The 18,404-nt window shown below is 38.6% G+C and overlaps 3 protein-coding genes across 5 annotated transcripts; 1 reads left to right on the top strand and 2 right to left on the bottom strand.

Annotated features, from left to right (window-relative positions):
• Positions 1 to 935: 935 nt before the first annotated feature.
• Positions 936 to 7,068, bottom strand: LOC113119423 (proteasome subunit alpha type-2-like). Of its 2 annotated transcripts, none has more exons than XM_026288914.1 (8): positions 6,983 to 7,068; positions 2,914 to 2,990; positions 2,501 to 2,633; positions 2,238 to 2,360; positions 2,075 to 2,156; positions 1,898 to 1,971; positions 1,751 to 1,808; positions 936 to 1,668 (listed from the first exon to the last, which is right to left on the bottom strand). In XM_026288914.1, the coding sequence occupies exons 1-8, from the start codon at positions 7,051 to 7,053 to the stop codon at positions 1,552 to 1,554; spliced, it is 735 nt and encodes a 244-aa protein (XP_026144699.1). In that variant the 5' UTR covers positions 7,054 to 7,068; the 3' UTR covers positions 936 to 1,551. The 2 variants fall into 2 exon arrangements, with proteins under 2 accessions (XP_026144699.1, XP_026144700.1); XM_026288915.1 differs by lacking the exon at positions 6,983 to 7,068 and adding an exon at positions 3,760 to 3,865.
• On the top strand, positions 4,294 to 5,951 carry LOC113119424 (zinc finger protein 706). Of its 2 annotated transcripts, none has more exons than XM_026288919.1 (4): positions 4,294 to 4,375; positions 4,947 to 5,089; positions 5,184 to 5,314; positions 5,408 to 5,951. In XM_026288919.1, the coding sequence occupies exons 2-3, from the start codon at positions 4,955 to 4,957 to the stop codon at positions 5,277 to 5,279; spliced, it is 231 nt and encodes a 76-aa protein (XP_026144704.1). In that variant the 5' UTR covers positions 4,294 to 4,375; positions 4,947 to 4,954; the 3' UTR covers positions 5,280 to 5,314; positions 5,408 to 5,951. The 2 variants fall into 2 exon arrangements, with proteins under 2 accessions (XP_026144704.1, XP_026144701.1); XM_026288916.1 differs by having other exon boundaries at positions 4,310 to 4,375; positions 4,869 to 5,089.
• Positions 7,069 to 7,914: 846 nt separating the features above from the next.
• LOC113119420 (bone morphogenetic protein 8A-like) lies at positions 7,915 to 17,094 on the bottom strand. The gene is made up of 7 exons (XM_026288911.1): positions 15,922 to 17,094; positions 10,045 to 10,237; positions 9,735 to 9,883; positions 8,968 to 9,159; positions 8,794 to 8,873; positions 8,393 to 8,503; positions 7,915 to 8,303 (listed from the first exon to the last, which is right to left on the bottom strand). Exons 1-7 carry the CDS (start codon positions 16,415 to 16,417, stop codon positions 8,154 to 8,156), a joined length of 1,371 nt encoding a protein of 456 aa, XP_026144696.1. The 5' UTR covers positions 16,418 to 17,094; the 3' UTR covers positions 7,915 to 8,153.
• Positions 17,095 to 18,404: the final 1,310 nt, after the last annotated feature.

Below are 18,404 nucleotides of genomic sequence, written 5' to 3'. Positions count from 1 at the left end.
ATTATATGCTGATTTGAAACATTTAGGGCCTATAATTATTATCTGATTAATAATTTTGTAGAAACCACTGAACATTCTAGTCAAGATTATTTGAATACAGTGTACAAAATGTATTATCTTTATAATCGGTAATTGTCAACTAATTTAATGCAACTGTAGTATCATAACCTATTGATGTACCCTATTATAAAAATAAATCTCAAAACTTTAAAAAGAAGCCAACATGTAAATAATAAGAGAAACGCCTCTTTGTTGTGAAAATGTAGAATTAGGTTGGTTTAACCCATCAACCATTTTAGGCCTGTTTGAAAGAGATGTCTAATTGCTCATTATCTACCGCTAACGTGTTTTTCTAATTGTGCTTTTAAACTAGCAAAAAAAGTTCAACAAGTACAGTGATAATCGTACACATTACATTTGCAATTCACATGAGGACTGTTCACGCATCACTCCATTGACACACCGGAACGAGAAATCTGTCTAAAGTTTCTTACGGAACAAATAAACTCTAACAAACACCTATCCTCACTGTTGCAATGCATTGTGAATAGCTTTAGTGTTGTTATATGTTGTTTTTCGTAATATCGTTATAATAAAAAATACTTCCTAGTGTAACATGTGAATGGGAAGAATGAACGAATAAAGCGCCCAGCTGCTACTGAAGTGCAAGATCACATTAGTACCTTCATTTTTATTAAATTAAATGAAATTAAATTGTGTGAATATGTCAAGGATCAGGGCACTTGATCCTCAGATGAAGTGTATGGAGTCTTTATATCTAATAAAAGAAAAATGGTTAGGCTGATTGACGTCTCTACTCACATATAACAATTATGTTAGTGTACCGTGTTTATATGTAGAAATTTGTGTGCCATTTTACATTTAATGCAGATACCCATGTGGAAAAAAATCCAGTCGAGGGGATCAACCAGTAATCTGGGAAAAAGCATTGTTTTAATAAGGAAAAATTACTTTTACTAATATAAGATTTATTTTTGTGCACTTGCCTTTAGGAGTGCATGCCTCCCCCACCATACCCATGTTTAGAGACATCAGGTTTGTTGTAAAATTGTTGGTCAGTTATTTGCCACACTTCTGTAAGTATCATGATTGGAGTTCTTCTTCCTCTTACACTGTATGTGTTCTTTTCACAGATTCTAAAATGAATCTCGAGGACTTCATCTACATTAATGCGCTAGGGGAGGTCGAGAGGTTTACCACCCTTAAGACTTTGTTCAACACTTTGGATTGAAATAATTGTTTTTTTTTTGTTTACGCCAACACTTTATGTTTGAAAAATGTACATGAACTTAGCCTCAAGGAAAGATCCCCTTAGCACTGACAGTACTGTGAAGGTAATTTATAATTACAGTCAGGTACAAAAATCACAAAGAAATGTCAGTGAAATACACAGGATGTAACATTTGTCGATAATATGCATCCTTTTATAGAGAAATCAGTTACACAGATGTACAAATAATATCAATTCAGCATTCAAATGAACAACCAAACCGAAACAATGAACTGTGTAAGCAGCTGTAGTGCTGTTGTTCAAGCGATTGCTGCCAGGTAATCCTTCACCTCGGCAGGTGACAGTCTGCGAAATCCTGCCTCATTACAGATCCCCACCTCGATGTTGTCCTCCGTCATCTGACCTTCAAAACTTTCCTGTAAGAAAAATAAGAAAAAACTATATCTTGATCTTGTTTTGAGCAATCTGATATACGAGTTTCTTTAGAGATGAACTCACCTTCAAAGTTAAGATGGCAGTGTGTATAGCGTCTTCAAGTTCCAGATCTTCATTATATCTGTATTGAAACTGTGCTGTAAATCTTTTGCCATATAATTTCCATCTTATACACTATGATTATTCAATGAGAGGACTACTTTTTTATACCTTTTTTCAAGGAATGTTTTTCCATTCACATAGTTCTTTCCCATTGCTGTGGCTTTCCAGGCGAAGTATGCTCCCTGCGGGATATCACCATTCAGGCATGGTTTTATAAAATAAATGGTTGTATGTTGAATTAAGAATAAACAGTGATGAAAAGCTTGTTATTGGTTTTTGCTGTACCGATGGGTCTGACTGAAATAAGTATGGTCTGTCCTCATCCCAACCGGCAATGAGAAGAGAGACTCCAAACGGCCGAACACCTCTACAAAACATGACACTTATATTACTACAAGAGCTGTAATTAAAGTAAGCTATAATAAAAGATAGAAAGGACTCAGCATACCCTGACTGTGTGTATTCTTGCATAACAGAAGCCACTCTCTGTACCAGCTGGCCTGTGGGGATTGGCTCTTGGTATACCAGGAAATACTGCTGCGCCAGCTTCCTTGCTCTCCTCAACAGCACCCTGTCAAGAGAGATCATTCCCAGAGTCAGATTTTCCATTTCTAGGTCACTTTTCCTTTAAGGAAACTTATTTTAAAAGGGTTTCATTTTTAGAACAAATCGGCCATTTTTTTAAATAAACACTGCCCTGTTGTTTCATACCTGTAGTCAGGACCCATGCCACTGTACACCATGCCAATGTGTTTGGTTATGAGCTCAACTTTGTGCACGCTCTGTTCATCATACAGTATGGACTTCTGTTTCTTCTCAGTTGCAAGCACAACTCCATTTGATGCTGCAAATAATAAAAAAAGGTCATTGATGTGGTTGTCAAACCCTTGGAAATAAGCAGCTCTGATCCACCACAGCCCTAGTATCAAAGTATATAGTTTTGATTCCTGTTTAAATGCATTTCTGTCTTCTGTCTGGGCAATGACACTTAAATGCCCTTTCAGGAGTGTTTCTGCATCAGGTAATTTTGATATGCATCAGGTTATTTAAAAAAATAACCATGTCCTTTTCATTTTATCATGGTTTGTGAAGTTTCTATTGCACTGATCTATATATAAACACACCTTTGATTCCTACAGATGGAGCACCGGCTGCTACAGCGGAAAGAGCATATTCAATCTGCACCAGTTTGCCAGAGGGGCTGTGTTGGGAAGAAAAAAATGCATTAGTTTGACAGAAATACATCTGCAATCATCTGAACCTGAATATATAGCTTCTTTTTTTTTCTCAACCAGTACATAATTTTAATTTGTACTGGTTGAAAAAACAGTACAGTTCCTGTAGGTCAACTGGTAGAACTTGTGCTATCAAGCACAAGGTTGGGGTTCGTTTCCCTGGGAACACATGATAGGTAAAAATTGATAGCCTGAATGCACTGTAAGTCGCTTTGGATAAAAGCGTCTGCTAAATGCATAAATTTAATTTAATTTTAAATAATTTAAAATGCCATCATCATAATAATTTTTATAGTTTAATACTGTGATTTTCAGCTTCAACAAAAGCTTTACACTCAATTTTACATTCTTTTAAATATTATATAACTGAATATAGTACAAACCACAAAACATTAATTAATAATAAAAAAAATCACAAAGAGAAGTAAATAAAATCTGCAACGTAAAACGTAATAAAATACAAAAGTACAGTGAATAATACACGATATAAAACAGTAAAGAGGAATAAATAACTTTAGTAAAAAAACAACAAAGCCCTAAAGTAGATAAATAAGCTAAAGTAGTAAAGCTCCATAGCAATTAACATCGTGACACTGCATCTCTTATGTGACTTACAGTTAAGTACGTGTAACACACATTTCGAACAAAACCCAACTATTTTCGCTGAATGCATGCAACAAGAGATTTAAAATGAAATATTACAACCATCTAAAAATCAGTAAATCGCAGAATTACCTAAATGTTGTGAGAGAAAAACTGTATCCCCGTTCTGCCATTTTTGTCTTTTGCCACGGAAGTACACCAACGCAACTTCCGTTAACTTTTTGTGAACAGAACACTCTCGTCAAAATAAAAGCGTACCAGAGAGCGTACTAAACTAAAAAGACAACTGACCACTCATTCTGTATCAGAGAATCAATCGTTTCGTACCTCTTTGAGAAATACCGTTATTTAATAGCTGTGTTAAATAAAACACGACTATTGTATTAACATGGACACGAATTGTGCGTGTGTGTGTGTGTGTGTGTGTGTGTGTGTGTGTATATATATATATATATATATATATATATATATATATATATATATATATATATATATATATATATATATATAGCCTCGCTCATGTTTGTCTGTGAAAAGTCACATGTATAGTTATTACAATAATCAAAATACAATAAATAAAAGTACATCAATTTATCAATCTCGGGCCTGAGTGAGATGATCTATTCAAATCATCATCTTTGTTTGAGTTTGAGCATTTGAGGGGAACCTTTATTATGTACGTCTTTCCGGCGGAAGCTGTTGAATAGCCTCAGTCGAACTACACTTCCTACCCTGTCTCAACGCCGAGGTATTGTGTTTAAATATTGAACAATCTGCCACACTTCACCTTATAAATATCACGTTTGTTGTTTTTAAATGCGTTTGTGGTTAACAGTAGTGTTCTTTTTTTTATCTTGGCGGTGTTATACATCGCCACTACTCTGTTTGAATCAGATTTGATAAAAGCGGATTAGCTCACAGCTAACGTTAATGTGATCTTTGCGGTGTCCCACCTTGCGATTTTTGGGTTCTCTTCCTGTGAAAGACGCTTCTCGTGATTTATACATTTCTGAACGTGTATTTTTTACATTGTTTATAAATATGTTTAACATTTCTAACGTTTATTATTGTTATGATGATTAATTTTCTGGTAAACCTTGTCGCTAGATTGTCCGATTTATTTCACTTGTGTAAATCAGATTATCGCGTTAGGCGAATTTTTCATGGATAATTCCCTCCCCCAAATGAAACTTCTGTCATTTACTCATCTGAATGTTTCAATCCTTTATGACTTTCCTCAGTCCGTCACCATACACTCTATGGATCGAGAGAAACAATGAAAGGTGAGTGAGTCAGTATGCCTGATGTATGTGTTTCAGAGAAGGCCATGGCTCGAGGGCAGCAGAAGATCCAGTCTCAACAGAAGAACGCAAAGAAAGCAGCCGAGAAGAAGAAAGCTCAAGGAGCGGATCAGAAGACCGCAGCCAAAGCAGCTCTGGTCCACACGTGTCCTGTCTGCAAGGTGAGAAACTTACTGGTTTGAGTTGATTCTCTGAGGTATCACCGTACCTCAAACTTCTCTTAACTAACGAGAAACCGTGTAATTCCTCATGTAGACACAGATGCCAGACCCCAAGACCTTTAAACAGCATTTTGAAAGCAAACACCCAAAATCTCCTATGCCTCCTGAGCTGGTGGATGTTCAAGCCTAAAGGACGCAATAAACCAACATGGACCTAAAACAGGGGTGAGTCTTATACAGACATCAGGATCAAGCCAAAAAATGTAAACGTGTCAATATGGCTGTATAGTCATCTCATAATTATGGTCCAATTTTCAGACCCTGGGGAAAGGAGAATTATTCGACCTGGCTTGACTTGCTGTATAACATTGACCATGAATCATGTGGACACAACAACAAGGAGATCTTAGGACGGACTCGAGCACACCAGCGCACACATTGTTTTGTATTTTTATATGTGCATATTGCTTCCATCATTTTCGAGTGTGCTGTGAATTAAAACCGTCTCATTGTCATGTGCTCAAACTTGACACATTTATTCACCAATGCCCCACTTCACAATATGTCCCTGTCCCCATTTTGATTTATTTTTTTAATGGACTAGGTGCTACAATGCATCAAACTGTATGTGCCCTGATCTTTTAACTGTGAACCACAATGGAGAGGTCCACCAATGTGTGTGTTGTTATTAGTACAGACCAGGATTGGAATTGATATTCATTGATTGACATTCTCAAATTGATTACAAATTCTGTAAATCTGCACTTGTTAAAGAAGTCAGAATAATGAGTCCGGGCCCATGGATACACTTTTGTTACTTTGTTTTCTAAAGTTTTCAATAAATGTATATGCATATAGTCCATATGTGTGTCATGGTTACTTTTAACAACATCAAGAGCACTGGTGTTATTAACCTGACAATTGTAAAAAGGCTGTAATGGTAACTATAAATGTGAAAATAGCTCTTAGCATTGGATTTTTCCACACTATTTGCAAAAATTTAAAGGGAATTTGGTTAACAAATACTTGTGTTAAAACGGCATTCAGTAATTGTTTGCATTGCCGATCTTCCTGTACTTCAAAGGTGCATTAGGCGATCGTCTCCAGAAATGTTTTTTTTTTTTGTTATGCTGGTTGAAAGTCTCTTCACATCCCGATAGCTATCATTAAGTGGCCTAAATTAATGTCTCTCTCTGTGTGTGTGTGTATATATTGTTGAAGGAAGGCTTAGGACCAAAAAAATGTCCTGATGTAGGACTTCCCTACCATTCTGTCAACATGTGCATTTGCACCCTTTTTTCAGGGTTATGAAACCCCATGTTTCAGCACTGGTTAGTTCTCACCACCGTTTAAAAAAAAGAAAGTGCTAAAAAGTGGGCGTGGTGTGTGCAGCGGAGGCGGGGAAGAAGTGAGGCAGACAGACATCACACACATCTGCTCGTCCACACGGTTTAATTTCGTTTCGCTCCTATCGAGTTAAAAACAAATAAATGCACAGCTATTTGCACGCTGCATCGAAAACGTTTATATGAACGCACTGTTGCACCTCTGAGAACGTTTAAGGCTTATGCTGTGGCGTTTATATTCTTTTCGGGTTGTGTTACAGAGCTGTTATGCTCACCAAGTGAATTAATCGCGTTTGTGCCGAATTCTTGTTACAAAGCAAAAAAATCAAACGTTCTCCTTCGATCCATTAACGTTTAATTAGTATGCGATCTCACAAATCGACACAAGCTGCTGTGAATAATTAAACGAAACGCCTTCTCACAGGATAAGAACACGCAGTCTCATGAATAATTTTCATGACCCTTTAATAACTGATACCACAGTCTCCGTACACGGATACTATTTTTTATTGAGCGGTTTACTAAAAAATAAACAAAAATCCCTTACCCGTTCAACAAGAAAGAAGCAGCTTTGGCATCACTATTCAAGATTTTCTCCGTCAGCAAATCTTCATACATTGCGAACGCTTACGTTCTTTTTTTCTTTGTTTTCTGCTTCATCGGCTCTTGTTGGTAAATCAATTTAATAAGCTGTTACCTTATCTACAGGGGCACTGGACTGGGGGTAAAACTAGTACTGATTACCAGGGCTCCAAAGGAAGAGAGGGCCCTTGAAAAGTCTGGAATATATATTTTCAAGGGGAGGGGGCCCATTAGGACTGCCAATGCATAGGGCCCGGGATCTTGTGCAGCGCCCCTGCTTATCTACATTAATTTTCGCTTTTTGCATCACCAAATTACACAATCTAAAGAATCCGCAGACAATGAAGATGAGAATTTTCTCAAATCATTTCGAAAAACTTATTTCTTAAAGGGGTCGTTCACCCAAAATAAATATTCTCTTATCATTTACTGATTGTTCCAAACCTGTATATATTTCTTTCATCTGCTGAACACATAAGAAGGTATTTTGAAGAATGTGGATAACTAAAACCTTGACTGGAGCCACTTTTGGTCCCCACATGCTATGTAGCCTACTCTGGTAATTTCTAAAATATCTTTTATTGTACTCAATTGAAAAAAAAAGAAACTCTTACAAGTTTGGAAGTATGATTGCCATTGTTTTCATTGTTGGGTGAACTAAATTAGCACCAAACTACTGAATGCATAAAATGATTTTGTCCATGTGTGCAGCCTGCTGAAACTGAATTAGTCTATTTTCTTCTTCACTTGGGTGTGGGTGGAATAAGTTATTTTTAAAAGCATTGTACCAGTTTTAGATGAAAGAAAAAGTGATGTGAAAGTCAAAGCAATGCAACTTTGTGAAACACAACATTCCACAAATATAGAAATTTGGAAAGTTTAACTGTAAAATATGTATTTTTTTTTTATTATGGGATGGATTCCAGTCCTAAATCCACTCACAATAAATGTACAAATATGCTGATAAACCATCATGACACATCAATAACTATCATTTGTCAATCATTTGGGACAGGTAAGAATGCTCAAATCTGGCTAAATAAAATTTTAATCACTGTATATTAAATATGGTGCCTCTGAGTATTATAATACATATACATGGTTTCAGAATTAAATGAAATGAAATGTACTAGAGGTTATAGACAACCACAGTTCTTGACCACCATATTTCGATGTTTCTTGAGAATAACGTTGTTGTTGTCATCATAGAAGAGCACTGAGATGGGACTGAGTTTAGTTGGAGCACAGCAGGCTTTGGGCACTTCATCTGGTCTTAAAAGGTGAACCTGCCAGAGGAGACGTTTTAACAATTAGTTCATTATGAAGACATTTCCTAGCAATGCATACAAAAATATCTAAAGTAGAGATTACACACCAGTAGCTGGATCATGGCGTGGTTTGTGGCATTCATACAAGAGCCCAGAGGATAATCACATTCCCCATCACAATAAAACGCAGAATAGCCTGTCGGGGCCAAAACCCAGTCCTGAAAAAAAAAAATATATATATATATATAAATTAAATATTTAAACACTCAGCACAGGACAGAGACTATCTTGTCTGTATGTGTGGCGATAAGTGAATCACTGAATCATTCACTTAATTGGTTCGTTTAAAAACAATTGATTCAGTTCATTCTTCTTTAACTTTTTTATAACTTTTTCTAGTGGCAGAGCAAAAATTTACAGATCAACTTTAAATACGGTCTAAAATGTAAGTGACTTCTTTGTAACTTTGTGTTTGAATGCGTAATGTATAAAAGCCAGGATGTCTCACCTTCCAGCCAAGGTCGCTGAAGCTGACATAGAGTTCATGTTTCTTACAGGCCTGGCGTCCACTGCTTGCATGATTTTGGTCTGGAACAAGTGAAATGATCATAGCTCAAAAACAAATCATTTCATATGCTCCTTTAAACACAATCTGCCTCTTAAACTGCTTATTGTGGCTCACCAAATATGCCGGGTCTGTTTGGGTGTGGCAGGTCGTACTTGGGTTTTTTCTTGCGTGAATTGTTGTGTCTCAGAGCACGAGGTGGGCGGCAAGGGGCTTGACTGGCTCTGAAGAATGTCACCATGAAAGGCTGTTTAGAGCGCGGCCCGCGCCGACCCACCAGACCTACCCATGCGGCTGACAATGAACGGTCTGTGAAAACAAGACTTCTGGGTAACACTTTAGAATAAGGTTCCATTAGTTAATGTTAGTTAACTACTTTCGTTAACATGAACTAAGCAAGAACAATCCTTCTACAGCATTTATAAGTCTTAGTTCATGTTAATTTCAACATTTACTAATGCATTATTTAAATCAAAAGTTGTGCTTGTTAACATTAGTTAATGCACTGTGAATTACCATGAACTAACAATGAATAACTGTATTTTCATTAACTAACATTAACGAAGATGAATAAATACAGTAATAAATGTATTATTCATAGTTTGTTCATGTTAATTAATACATTAACTAATGGAACCTTATTCTAAAGTGTTACCGACTTCTGTATTTTACCATTTGACCCTGGACACTGAACATGTTTTGCATCAATAGGTCAAAGCTTTGCCAAGAAAGAGCCTGTTTTTCATGACTTTAGACCAAATGTTTGTTGCTTGCTATAACAGAATTCAGTACCAGTCAAACCTGTAGTGAGAAGCAACATCCAATGATGTTAGACTGCTTTCAGAGTTAGTTAGCCTCCATGCTGTGCATAAGGAATAGCTCACCCTCCTCAGTTTCCACATAAAGGCGGATGCCCAAGTTGCTCCGAGGGTGGAGAAGCCAGCGATTGCTCGCAGAAGTCACATCAAACGCCAGCCAGCCCTCTTGACCCGCGGGCACACTCTGCATGTCCAGCAACACCAGCTCAGGCTCCCTGTCGAACCACAAGATCTTAATATAATTTCCATTATAATGACAGACAATGGATCTCGGGGACATTGATGAACGTAGAATTACCAAAAAAGTATTTCATGTCAATTAAAGAATCAGATTCAGTACTACAAATCTGTATAAATGATCATATATGACTGTGACCTGTGTCTTTTCTCCCTCTGTATTTCATAGACAGAGATATGGAGGGTGCGGTTTGCACGCCAACCCATGGTAAGAGTTTTATAGATGCGAAACTCCGCAGCAGTGACCGTCTCTCCCTGAGGAAGTGGAGTAAGATCGAAGCGGAACTCCTTCCAGTACGGCCGAGGCTGCAGCAGATCCTTCTCCTGCTCCACTACAGTCAGACACAGAGGCCAGAGAGAGAATTAAAAAACAACAACTACCACAGAGTAAATGTGTGAAGACACTTGAGATGAAGAAGACATGTTGGAAGACTGATTGGCAGGAGAAGAAGGGGAGACAAAAAATGGAACATTTGTTCTGGTGGAGCTCGGCAGATTGGACTGACACCCACGGCTGGGGCTCTGCAGTGGGGTAATTAGAGGCGTTGTGGAGCTGCTGCAGCTAAGCGCACCACCACTAATTACAGTCCAGCACTGTATTTTTAGAGGAGTGCCCAACGGTATTTTCATCTCATCTTTTTTCTGCCTTTCATTGGGGCTTGTAATTCCCCACAGCTGTGTGCCCACTACAACATCACATGGCCTGCGTGATCTGGACTGGCCTTTGTAGATCCACAATAATCAAGATTTACTTTTAGAAAAGCATAGAGAAAAGGAAAACACTATATTAAAGCAACTAGCAGGAGAAACAACTTGACTTTTACGATTTTTGAAGAACATCATGAACTCAAGGCCATGATGCTAGAGTGTTGCGAGTGATTTTGCAATATGTCTGTAATGTGAAAAGTCTATTCTTGAACATAAAGGTTCTTTACTGGCATCTATAGTTGCATGAGGAACATTTATAATCCATGGAAACTTTAGAACTTTAGAAACTTTAGGTTCTTTAGAAAAAAGAAAAAAAAAGTTATCACTGAAAAGTTCTTTGAGGAGCCAAACATGGTTCATATATGTAACTGTATAATTCCCCTTTTGAACCTTTATTTTTGAGAGAAAACATACATTTAATGTACTGGAAAAAGGTTTTTTTTCTTTAAAGCAAATAAAAATGGTTATTTTAAGAACTGAAACATTCTTTAGAGAACCAAAATAGTTATTTAATGGAACTGTTGTGAAGACCCTGTTTTAGGTTAATCAAATGTTCTTTAACCACTTTTATTATAGTTGTTTTTAATTTTTTTTTTTTTTTTTTTTTTTTTTTTTTACTTAAAATGGTTCTTTCACCACAGCAAATATACCCCTTTTGGAACCTTTATTTTCAAGAGACTACTGGAGAAAGTTTTTTTTATATTATTGAAATCTTCCCTACACTAGTAAAAAATGACTATTTAAGTTAACTTAAATTCATGTCTTTAGACCCATTGTTTAAGAGTGTCTAATCACTTAGAAAAGCAATAACACACCCTCTCCATATGATTTGAGGCATCATTAATGTTTGTAGCACAAACAGTTTTGCAGCAGAGTTTCATAGGGTTAACTGGTTTGTTTAAATCACTAACCCAAGTATGAGCAATAATAATAGAGATGCCTGCCTTCGTAAACACCACTAGTTACATCTGAGAAAGGAGTGATACTGACCAATAAAAGTGGGGCAGGAAAGACGTGGAAAGAGATGCAGTAATTGTAAATGGGATGTTAAACTGTTGTTTGTTTCGTGACAGATAAGTATCGTCTGTGTTTGGGCTGAGACAGGAAGAGATGATGAAGTGATTGTGGGTCTGTCTCAGTGAACAGAATGTATTATCAATATACACTACAAGCCTTGTCAGCCTCTCAAAATCACTGGCAATTGTCCCTGCAAATGAATAACAATCTGGCTTTTTGTGCTATGTATTATTAGAATTGGCCCCCCAAAAAACATTAGGGCACCGAAGGCAGAATTAAAATGTCATTGTATTAGCTAAAATTTTAAACCAAGTGGCTTTTGCAAACAAATTATATTACACTTGTTCTCATAACTAACCACTTTCTAGTCATTTTTGCAATGACATTTAAGCCAAGGTGAATTTCTGTGGACACATGGAAGTCTTTTTAGTATTTCTTTGAAAACTAAACTAAAAAGTGAATAAAAATAATAAATCATTATTTACTAAGCAAGCTCAGTGGCAGGACAAAACCCACAATCCAGTTTGAGCACAACATTTGAGAACCTGGAACCCAACCAGATGCAGCTTGCTACGGAGAAGAATACTTAAGGCTACAGACCTCAAGTGAAGTGGCCAAAGTCCGGCAGCAAGAAAGAGCAGACAACAGCCATTGCAGACCTGATTTAGATCCTGAATGAACTCTGGATAAGAAGCTGGGTAAATGAGTGATCTGGATTAGTCATACAGGGTGGAAAGATTCTGAGCAAAAGAGAGAGGAAAGAAGGAAACAACAACCCCTTCCAAGTCCAGAAGGTAGCAAGAAATAACGTTCCTGGCCAAAGAGAGAAGGGATTTGAGAAAACAGTGGAAGAAATCCTCACCAGAAGAGAGAGCTGGCATAAACCTTCTGCAAGTATATCTAAAGGAACACCTGGGAATACTGCGGAGAGCAGAAAACATCAGAACCTGACGCAAGAAGGAGAGAACAAGAAAGTCTTTCTACAAAGAACCCTTCAGATTTGTGGAAAGGGCTTCTTTGCATAGAAAAAGTGTGGGTCACTTAAAGCGTCAAAGACTGAGCTGGAGGAAAACCTGAAAGCAACACACACAGACAGCCAGAGATATGAGCAGAGGGTGATACCACCAGACATGCCACCCATTCCTCAGCTAGAACATCAATTAGATGTCAGCCTTCCAAGGTGGAGCGAGGTTGAGAAAACCGTGACAAAAGAAAGGGCAGCTTCAGCTCCTGGACCAAACTGAGTTCCATACTTGCTGTACAAGAATGCTCCAGAGGTCTTTCAGTTCCTGTGGAGGCAAGTGAAAGTGGTTTGGAAAAAGCAAACCATCCCAAAAACATGGCGAAAAGCAGGCGGAGTGCTAATCCCAAATGAAAATGATGCCTCGAAAAAGGGAAGGAATATGTCTGCATATCTTATTCCTGGACTGTGCCAATCCGTCCCCCATTCTCTGCTATGGACAGCCTTTGAGTTCTTCAAGTGCAAATGACCATTACACATCTGGTCAGATACTACTTCAAAGATATGCAATTCTGCCTTACAACAACTGAGTCTACAACATCGTGGCAATCATTGGAAGTGGGAATAATGGCGAGGTGTACCATCTCCCCCAGCCTTTACCATGGCAATGGAATTGATTATTTGACCAAATGGGTAGTAGGAGGACAAAGTCTGCAGTCTGGACAGTGTCTTCCTCCTATTTGTGCATACATGGATGACATGACCACCCTGACCTCAACCATTGCGTGTACCAAATGTCTACTGGCAAAGCTTCTTGCCAACATAATATCGGTGTGTATGAAGTTAAAACCCAGTAATCTCCATTGTCAGAGGGAAACTCATGGACCAGAGATTCCACACTGATGAATCACCCATTCCATCGGTACTGGAGATACCAGTCAAGAGCTTAGGGCGATGGTACAATGCAAGCCTCATGGACTCAGATCAGAGTGAACAATTGAGGGAAGAAGCCATTAAAGGCCTTGACAGTATAAATAATACCTTGCTTCATGGCAAGCTGAAACTGTGGTTGCCTGCAATTTGGATTGATCGCTCATCGAATGTGGCCTCTAACGGTCTACAAGGACCCCATTACTAAAATCAAGAAGCTGGAGAGCACAGTCAGTTTTTATATCAAGAAGTGGCTCGGACTCCCGCGATTCCTCAGCAATATCGTCCTGCATGGGAAAAGTGCCCTGGAACTGCCTGTCTCTACCCTCATTGAATATTATAAGTTCATGAACCAAAGTGATACTGGACATGACTCTAACCGAGTCTCAAGATGCTATAATACAAGCGACTGCTCCCAGATTGGCAACTGGGAGCAAGTGTACCCCAACTGAGGCCATACAGGAGGCAAAATCCACTCTCAGGCATGGAGACATTGTAGGACAGGTGTAGCAGGGAAGAGGGAGTTTTGGACTTGGGACAAGCCAACCCATATGGGAAAAAAAGAAAAAGAAAGTGACATGACATTTAGCCAAGTATGGTGACCCATACTCAGAACTCGTGCTCTGCATTTAACCCATCCAAAGTGCACACACAGAGCAGTGAACACACACACCCGGAGCAGTGGGCAGCCATTTATGCTGCGGCGCCCGGGGAGCAGTTGGGGGTTCGATGCCTTGCTCAAGGGCACCTAAGTCGTGGTATTACCAGCCCAAGATTCGAACCCACAACCCTAGGGTTTAGGAGTCAAACTCTCTAACCACTAGGCCATGACTTCCTGCAATGGTATGTATATGGTAGCAGCAAGAGGAGGCAGAGAGATGCACAAAGGCTGTCTCACAGTCCAAACATGGTCAGTGGACTAATTGGGAAAATCTGGAGCAACGTAAACTTATCTGGAAGGATCTTTAGGGGATGGAAGGAAGCATTGGCTGCAAAACCAGTCTTTCCCAAGGACATTATACCTGGAGGCACAATCAGTTTCTGAGACAGCTGGCAATTATCCTGGACGGAAGGAGAATTACCATCAATGCCCTCCCTCATCCAAGGCTTGGATTATCAAAAGCCACCACCTTCGTAAGATCAGGACAGCTTCCAAGAAAGCCAACTACAAAAATGAAAACAACCTTGCTGGATACTGCCTGGGACTGGAAAATGCAGGTTGATCTGGACCAGAAGGTCAGCTTTCCACCTGAGATAATTACAACTAATCTCAGGCCAGACCTAATACTGTGGTCAACCTCACAAAAAATGGTGTTCAGCGTGGAACTAACTGTGCCATGGGAGGCTGCAATTAGTGAAGCAAACGGAAAACGTAAAAGGCTGAAGTATTCAGAATTATTAACCAAAGCAGTAAAATGGGGCTGGTGAACACAGTTGCTCACCATAGAGTTTGGGTGCAGAGGTCTTGTAACCATGACAACAACCTGGCTACTGAAGGGGTTAGGAGTCAGAGAACAGCCTTATGACAAGCCATTAGGTCGCTGTCAGAGGCTGCTGAGCAAAACAGCAACTGGCCGTGGATAAAAAGAAAGGATCCCAAATGGGCTGCAAAATGACCTAGGGGGATAAAAGGAGAGGGGAGCGCACCTGACGTTTCTTTAGTTTATTAAATTGATCTCACATGGCATAAGGCAGATGGGCTTTAATATAAACAGGTGTTTTTAATGTTAGTTAAATCTATTATATATATATATATATATATATATATATATATATATATATATATATATATATATATATATATATATATATATACACATACATATACATATATATATATAAAATTGAAATAAATTGAAAGCTCAAATATAAATATTAATTTGAAAGCTCAAATATAAATAGTAGATTAAAAAATAAAATAAAAATAGAAGTATTGCCTTGGCAACTAACTAAAATAATATAAGCTCAATTTGAAACACACACACACAAAACTGAATCAAAATATTAAAACAAAACAAAAACTAACAATGACAAAAGCACTCAACAAAATTACTAAAACTTTAAAAGTTAATTCAAAATATTAATAAAGATAATCTATAAATCAAATATAGTATATATAAATAATATTAAAATAACACTGACATTAAGTTCCAGTTCCAGTCTGATAAAGAGAAAGTGTCCAAAATACTTTTTTGTTAAAGTATTTGTTGTTGCAACAAACTTCTCATTGTGCAATGTTTAGATTGCCTCATCTTGCTTTAAAATAAATAATACTTGGTCTAATACACAGTGACATTTACATTTTCAAACGTGGTTTATGTTCACACATGAGCCGCTGTATAGTAATAAATGTGTTCTGTGTAAGTGAAGTGTGTTTAGCCCTTGCCAGCTGTCACTTACCCAGGTTGACAAAGCTCATAACCGTGTCTGCCTCGCTAACCACTGTGCCAAGGGGCGGCGTGTGCGTGCTTAAGGTGGGCAGCGCCGCGTGACTGACCCCTTCCGGAGTGAAGCCAAAACCCAGTCCATCATCAGCCTCGTACGACACGGCATGGTAAAGGTCCAGCATGAAGAGCGGGGCAGAGGAAGGGGGCCGCAGTGGTGGGTGAGGTCTAGGCCGGCCCGGTAAACCCAGAATGGATAAAATCTCCTTCTGCATCTCCTTCTTTTCCCGACCACTGAGTCTGCGGAAGCTAGAATGAACCACTCCTTCCACCTGAGCCCAAAAACACAGCAGCATGCAGAGAGGGAGGAGTACAGGCAGAGGAAATAGTCGCTGGCGGCCTCGGGTTCGGCTGCCACAGCTGTCCTCCCTCCCTCTGCTGCGGTGTGAGGACACAAACTCAACCACACACTCTTGTTTGTCCATTGGTGCCGCAGAAGAGCTCTGCTCCATTGCAGCAGTCTATAAAGATCGTATTTGTCCCTCCAAAACCTCTGGGTGTTTACCTGATGTCGGTCTTCTCTGGAATGGTCGGACTACCGTCTTGAAGTTCAACTCTGAATGACACTCAGATGTCCAAGCCACTCAGATTCCACAGCAGTCATCGTTATTTAGGAGAGTGCAATGTTTACTGCTACAAGCCGCTCAGTTTATCACCTTTTGACAGTCGTTCCTCATGCTATCACTTTATTTACCAAACCGCGGGGCTTCTCTCATAATCTACTACAGTGTGCTTACGGAGATGGACGACAAACAATATCCTAGAAACTGGAAGAGAAAACAAACAGATCTTTCTAGAAGCTCAACTCCCTTCAGCTGTGACCTCGAAGGACTAAGGACTAAGCACAATGTGAAATTAAAGTCTTTAGCTAGAGTAAATAAAAACACAGGGCCTCACAAACACAAGGCTGCAATGTTTTTTCTTCTTCAAAGTTTCTGGATCAAACACAACACCCGTTTATGCTCCTTTTGAGAGGATAAGTCACGACTCCAAGCTGATGAAATCCTCAAAGTTTAATTGAAAAACAAAAAGCTACAAAACTTCCTTGCAGTAATCAATCAATTTAATCCAATGTATGGAAACAGCCAAGACTCCTGAAAAATAAATAAATATATATATTTCAAAATTAAATGATTTGTTCACCAGAGCAGTGTTATGGACCCCAAACGTCTTTCCGAATTGTAAAGTTGCGAGATCCCAGTGAGCTGAGGTATTCTTAGCCTGTGTGCTGCTTGCGTTGAAGGCATAATCTGAACACGGGTGACCTCCTTCCCTCCAAGATACACGCTTAAGCAGAGGGAGTGTTCCCAACGACTGGTTCCTCCGCCCTCTCTTCCCAAAACCCTTCTCACCTCAATCTCCATCTACTATCAAACCGTCTCATCTTCTACACATACCTCACAAATTGCTGACAATTATCATGTGGTTTGGCATAAAGATGTTCTCAGATGTGATCCAGCCTTAGCACAGACTAGAAATGAGTTCTTATGGCTATGGTAATATGAAAACTATATTTATATTCTGTGGTTTCAACAGTAGTGACAGATCACTGCTCTCTTACTGAAGATACAAAGATGGCAATTTTCAAGAAATTTGTGGGTTCTGCTTGGTGTGAATAGAAAATTAACTCTTAAAACTGTCCTTGCAGACAGGTAATAAAAATGTGACCCCGGACCACAAAACCAGAGTCATTTTTTTTATTGAGATTTATACATCATCTGAAAGCTGAATAAATAAGCTCATTAGGAAAGGATAGGACAATATTGTTAGGATCTGTCCAAATAAAGTTTTTAGCAATGTATATTACTAATCCAAAATTATGTTTTGATATATTTTACGGTAGTAAACATTTACAAAATATCTTAATTAAACATGATCTTTACTTATCCTAATGATTTTGGCATAGCCTAAAATAAAAGTTGATAATTTTGACCCATACAGTGTATTGTTGGCTATTGCTACAAATATAGTCATGCTACTTGTGACTGGTTTTGTGGTCCAGGGTCACAATATGAACCAGTAACAGAATTGATTTTGATAATCTAAAACTATTAAACCATTTTATACTTTTTCTTAAACACACACACACACACACACCCTCGCAGGGAGCTTGATTGACAGGCAATCTGACCAATCATAACGCCGAAACCGCCTTAGGCCTATGTCCGACAAACCGTCAGGAGAACAGATTTACGTGGGTGGACTTAAACTTGAAAATTAGTGTGACATCTTGAAATATAATACCTTCTGATGTTCATATATGTTTTCTTCTTGTTATAAGTAGATATGAAGAGATGATCAGTTCACGTGCTGCTTTAACTGAGGCGCTACAGCATCGGTCTCAAACATTAAAGAGTATTTTTCTTCACTTATCTGAATTTCTTCAAAAACGAGAGACTTTGTTTCATACCTAAAGTAGCCTGCTTTGTCTTGTCTGTT

The sequence above is a fragment of the Carassius auratus genome, chromosome 19 (assembly GCF_003368295.1).
Source record: "Carassius auratus strain Wakin chromosome 19, ASM336829v1, whole genome shotgun sequence".
Taxonomy (NCBI): Eukaryota; Metazoa; Chordata; class Actinopteri; order Cypriniformes; family Cyprinidae; genus Carassius; species Carassius auratus.
Note: the sequence above shows the minus strand (reverse complement) of the source record. Positions and strands in the feature narration are given on the sequence as shown.